This window comes from Octodon degus, unplaced genomic scaffold, assembly GCF_000260255.1.
Source record: "Octodon degus isolate 3935 unplaced genomic scaffold, OctDeg1.0 scaffold00027, whole genome shotgun sequence".
Taxonomy (NCBI): domain Eukaryota; kingdom Metazoa; phylum Chordata; class Mammalia; order Rodentia; family Octodontidae; genus Octodon; species Octodon degus.
In genome coordinates this window covers 2,760,465-2,766,342 of record NW_004524603.1, presented here as the reverse complement: position 1 = coordinate 2,766,342, position 5,878 = coordinate 2,760,465, and the positions used below count along the sequence as shown (strand labels likewise).

The following is a 5,878-nucleotide window of genomic DNA, read 5'->3' as shown; positions in this document are numbered from 1 at the left end:
GGATGGGATGGGATGGGGTGGGGTGGGATGGGATGGAGTAGGGTAGGATGGAATGGGATGGGGTAGGGCAGAGTTGGGTGGAAATGCTGGGGCTCCTGGGAGGCCAAAGAGCTGCCCTAACTACCCTTTTCCCTTCTTAGAACTGCTGCATCTCAAATCTGATGCTCTGTCCTCCACCCAAATGTCCCTCCAGCACTGAGCGCCAGCACTGTTTGAGCTCCACGTGGGCGCCGTCCAGGGACCACGCCACAAAGCCGTGGTGCTGTCCCACGAGATCACTCACTCTTGTCTGTCCCCTTCCTTCGCAGGCAGGAAGTGAGAATCCTAGCATCTCCCTCCATGTCATCGGCCTAAACGGACCCACCCACGACCTGGAGATGATGCCACCAGATGACCCCCGGATGAGGTTTGTTCCCTCCCCTCTGTAAGGTCAGAAAACAACCCTAGCACACAAAGTTTCCATGGCCACTTCAGGGTCAGACTTAGGCCTCCAAGAAGCAGGCATATTTTCTAAAATGCTCCTTGCAGATGCATGATTCAGTTTTCTGTGGAAGAAAACAAAGCACAAACTAATCAACAAGTGTGACTACTTCTTAGCCAACACCAGGAGCACGTAATCCCCTGAGGCTGGGCCATCACACCTCTGAGTGACAGCCACACGGTGAGCTGGAGCAGGTCTTCCTCCCATGAAGACCAGCACAGCCCCCACCCTGTGTAAACAGAGCTTCGCCTTCAGAGCAGCGCTTGCCAGGGCTTCTGGTGCTGTCGCCTGCAGCACCTGTGTGCTGAGTCCTGGCTGGGCCTGCCAAGGGGTGCCTGTGCCGTTGGGGAAGCCAATCCACTTTACTGATGCTATTTGCAACTTCTGGTTTGAGTAGATGTTTAGTTAAATGGAACAACTGAGGAAGATTTACTGAAGTGGTATGATCTAGATCTCTGAACATCAGTTTTGTCCCCAAATCCAGGCAGCGGGGCTGGTTATATCACCCTGGCCTGGTTATATTGTTATTAAGCCTCTTTCTGTGGGGACAGTTAATGGGAGGCTGAGAAAGAGAGGGCATGTGGCTCAGAAACCACTTATAAATCCCTGTGAGTCCATGAACAGGGCTGTTTAAGTCCAGAATGATTCCTTCCAAGCTTAGCAAATATCCAACCACATTCTGCCATGCCACAAGCCTGGGCCTTCGTGCCTCAGCCATGGAACTCCACATTGCTAGAAGCTTCCAGAAGGACAGGAGCTGAGGTCCTGCCAGCTCAGGTCTGACTCAGGAAGGACGCTTGGCAACCTGAGTGGTGTTTTCCTGTGCCTGCCTCTGCTTGTCCTCTTCCCCGGCCCCAGGCCCTGCCACAACCAGCGGCCCTTGAAGAACCCAACGAGGAGCTTCTGACTCTCGTTTCTCCACTGTAAATGATGCCATCGTCCCCACAGGCCAGACCAGGCACAGAACCCCAGTGCTCCGTGAAGGGCTGGTCACTGCACTGCCTTTCTGTCCCTGCCCTGAATTGTCCTCCTGTCCTCCACAGAGAGCCCTAGAGAGACCTAGCGAGCAAATTACCATAGCCCTGGGCGTCTGTCCCTGACACCTGATGCTGATCCACCCCGGGGCAGGCTGCCCTCCCCACGCGGGCTGGGGGGTGTTGGATCAACTCGGCCTGATTCCGTCTTTCACTGCAATAAAACCAAGCTCACATTACAGCGTCGTTGGCTTCTCTCCTGAAGCTCCACGTGTTTCAGTTTCCTTCGCAGCCCCTTCCGTCCCTTCCAGCCTCCTGGGGCCTGGTCCAGCCAACTTGCTGACTTAATATGGAAAGTCACCTGGAAAATCTCCACCATCTGCTGGAGTTAATTGAAAGTCTCATTTAGTCAATTTGGTGATGCTGTTTCCGCAGGCATGATTAGCTTCAAGGACAATGAAAAATTAGCCTCGGGGAGGACTTGAAGTTTGGAAGTCGGGACTCGGGTCTTGTCCCTGCTCTCATGGCTAAGCTCAGAGCAGTGACACATTTCTTGAGCCACCTGAGTATGTGACGCGCGGATCTCACGCTCCTCTACTGCTTCTCTGTCGCACATCCCTGAGATGTTTTTTAAGTGAGCACAGATACAGCAGAAATCAGAAGGGTTAGCAGACATTTAGTGTCTGCCAGTCAAGAGGCTGAGCACGAAGATCTAGTGGTGGATGGGACTGAGCGTCTGGTGAGGAAGGGCCGCGGACCACGGCCAATCACTACGAGCAAGAAAACACTCAGGTGCGGCCGGGGCCAGGCGAGGCGAGCTGCAGGGGTCGCCTTCCTGGAGAACACAGCGTCCGCTGAGGCCAGAGTTCTCGGTCTGGAAGTCTCCGCTCACGCTGCCCTGGGCACGGGGCAGCGCAGAGCCAGCCTGCCCTGACCCCCCCCCAACCCTGTCCCCACGCAGGTTTTGTCTCTTGAATATTCTGCATTGTCAGGCAACTGACTCCAGAGATGGACAGCCAGGGGATGCAAGGGCAGATTCATCACCGCTCCGGCCCACCTACGACGTGAAGCTGGCCTGGGACTGTGCCTGTCCACGTGTTCCTGACCGCCCCTAATGGGTCCTGGCGCGTGGCACAACTCGTATGTCTTTGCCGAATGAGTAGACCTAACCATTCGCCACAAACATCTTACTTCAAATTCTGAAGACAGATCTCTTCAGTGGCCCTGGTGCGTTTCTAAGGACAGAACGTTAGTGTTCAGGCAGGGTGCCTTCTACCTGCCTCAAACGAGAGCACCACAGGCACTGATGGGGAACAGGCAGATCTCAGGCTCCCACTTCCCAGGCGGGGGTGGCCTCCATGATGCACCTCAGACCCCTAGGAAGGCCACCCAGAGATGCCTGCGGGCGCTTTCCTCAGGCCAGCCCAGCCCTCGCTCTCGGAGGCCTCGGTGACCACGCGAATCCATTCTGGGCTTCTGGGTCCCTTTCCTTGGTCCTCAGCGGCAGCTCCTGGGAGCTCCAGGGTTGGTGCCTCCGGCGTGGGGAGCGCACTGCCCAGAGAGCTGCGAGGGCTCTGGGCCCTGGTCACAAAGAACCAGAGGGCTTTCTGAGGACAGAGGCCTCTGGCAGGGAGCGGGGGCAGGTCGGTGGAGCAGCCCCTGGATGCTCGGATCCGAGAGGAGCTGACGGAAAAGGACCACAGGGCTTGGAAGAGAGCCGGAAACAGCGCCCCTGTGTCACTGTGCGCGGCGCCGGCGGGTAAAGGCTGCGGCCAGAGGCCTCCACCTCTCACGGCACAGCTGTGCGGGTGGCAGGAAACCAGGGACTCCCTCGCACCACCAACACCGCGCTGTGGCCTCCCCAGCCTCACTCGCATGCAGCTGCGCTGACGAGGCCAACAGGCTGTGCGCCACCTTCCTCGGCCGCTCCGGAGCTGCTGAGCTCGGTGCTGCAGTGGGGTGTAGCAGGCACCTGGTAGCTTTCTGAGGCCGCGCTGCACAGTGCTGGGCTGCGCTCTACTCCCCTCAAATATCCCGGCCAAGTGTGCACAGCTGCAGGCCTTGTACTCCAGTCCCGATTGCCAGCAGCGCCAGGTGGGAGAGGAATGCGGAGCCTGAGAAGGAGCGGCGTGGCTCTGCCTGGGCACTGCGCCCAGCGCTGGCTCCCAGCCCCCACCCGCCATGGCCCGAGCTCTGCTCGCCTCTTCCTGCCATTTGTTTACTTTGATCACCAGCACCCAGGACCTCAGAGCTACGTGGCTCTGGTCCCCGCGTCGCCGCCGGTCCTTGCAGGGCTGCGTGCGCTTTGTCGCCTTGCTCTGGCCCACCTTGCTCCCCTGCCAAGCGCCCATCATGGGTCAGTGCTGGGCCTCTCTTTCCCGGAACAGAGCGTGGGTGTGGGCCAATGCCTTTCCGTGGATGACTTTGTGATATAGACCTGTATCACATAGATGCAGGCCTAAGTGCAAAGGAGGGCACAGATGTTTGTGCTGATACTTGGGGATGTGGACGTTGATATTTCTACAGAAACAGACCTGAATGTACATATTCACGTTTAATTTACACAGATAAAGTCAGAGGTATGCATGGGTACTGGTGCAGATAGAGACACTCATGACAGACGTACCTGCAGAACACATACGGACACAGAGACAGGTGCAGCCCCAGCGACTCGTAGAGCTGGCTCCCGCCCCGCGCCCTCCCGGCTCCGTAAGGACCTTGCAGGCCCATCTGTGCATGTCCAGCGCACAGCTTCGCACTGTGCACTGTGTCACCAGTGATTCTAGATGCCTGCCAGTGCCTGGGCAGGCCCGGGACACACACGTGACATGCTGATTTGGGTTACAAAAGCCAGCCAGCTCCCGAAGTAAATGACACATAGTGTGTTGGTTCACCCTTCCCATGAATACAAGGCATGGGTCATCACAGCCGTGGAGAAGCCTCAGGACAATGGCGTCCCCAACTTGGGGGCATCTTCCTCCTCCTCCAGCATCCCCTTTGCTACCACTACCATTGCCTCCCTCACCACCACCATGTCTGCCTCCTCTCCACCACCTGCCTCCACCTCCATCTGTAACCCACCATGGATCTCCGGGTGTGCAAGTGTCCAGGGGCATGGAGCTGAACTTTGGGGTCCACAGGCAATATCTCATTCTTCTCCCTGCTTTCCTTCACTGGGGTGAGGCCTGTCAAGACAGTAGGGTCCCTTGGATGTCCTGCACATTCCAAAGTGAAGCAAGGTGGAGCCACCCTCCTCTCCACAGTGCCCTCACTTAGGATGGAAGAGCAGAGGCACCGGGTAGGCACTGAGAGCCCTCGGCCATCCAGGCACACAGGATGGCTTGAGATCCGACGATGTGAGCTCTGTTTTGAAGCAAGAGGACTGAAGTAGGGGTCAGAGTAAAGAACACACAGTGGCCAGGGAGATGCACAGGGCTGGAGGGTGATGGGAGCTGAGCAGGTAGGAACTAGAGCCAGAGCCAGGAGCAGAGCCATAGGCGGCCACGCGGTAAACTGGCCTCCAAGGTTAGGGAACAGGGGTTGGCGTGGACACCTGGCATATGGCTAGGGCCAGTTAGAGCTGTGTGTGGCCAAGCCAAACTGTGGTCTGTGCTCAGCGAGTCACAGCTGGGAGAGAAGGCACAGAGGATGGCAACCCCGGGCATCGGCAAGGCACACCCTGTGAACTGGGCAACCATGGGTCAGCCCTATTCAGGAACCCTGCGTGAGAGGAGGCCCCGGGTCTCCCGATGTTGCAGGGCTGTGCTGGCTGCAAGCACACAGGGCTTAGTCATCCTCTCTGGCACTGTCCAGGCTCAAAGATAGGGCTGACTGTCTGTGAGCCAGCATGGTGGCAGGAGCAGCTGCGGGGACAGAGGAGAGAACTACATGGACTGGGCCACCTCTGGGCCATGACATCAGGCTGATGATGCAAGGAGGGCAGGGAGGAAACCACCAAGGGAAATACTCACTTTCTCATCCTTTCTTTGACCTCCTGCCAGTACTCGTTGGGGGCAGGCAAAGCTTTATCATGCCACCCATCCAGTGGGCACTCTGCTCAGATGGTGATAGTGGAAGAAAACTTCAGGGATACAAGAACATCCAGAAAGTCCTCTTGTGACCCAGGAAATGTCCAATCCATAGTGTATGGACAGTGGTCAGGTGGGCTGTGTGGACAGATAGGTGAATGGAGGGTGACAGGGAGATGATGGATGGATGGATGGATGGATGGATGGATGGATGGATGGATGGATGGGAGGATGCATGGATGGATAGATGGATAGATGGGAGGATGCATGGATGGATGGATGGATGGATGGATGGATGGATGGATGGGAGGATAGATGGATGGATAGATGGATAGATGGGAGGATGCATGGATGGATGGATGGATGGATGGATGGATGGATGGATGGATGGATGG

At 57.0% G+C, this 5,878-nt stretch overlaps 1 protein-coding gene across 3 annotated transcripts in view; it reads left to right on the top strand.

Moving 5' to 3' along the window:
* The window catches only part of Dpp6 (dipeptidyl peptidase like 6), an 840,304-nt gene that overhangs the window by 756,390 nt on the left and 78,036 nt on the right, over positions 1-5,878 (top strand). For all 3 annotated transcript variants that reach the window (XM_023712908.1, XM_004628971.2, XM_023712909.1), the window contains exon 10: positions 309-406. In XM_023712908.1, coding sequence (XP_023568676.1) covers positions 309-406 — 98 coding nt within the window. The remainder of the gene's footprint in view (positions 1-308; positions 407-5,878) is intronic.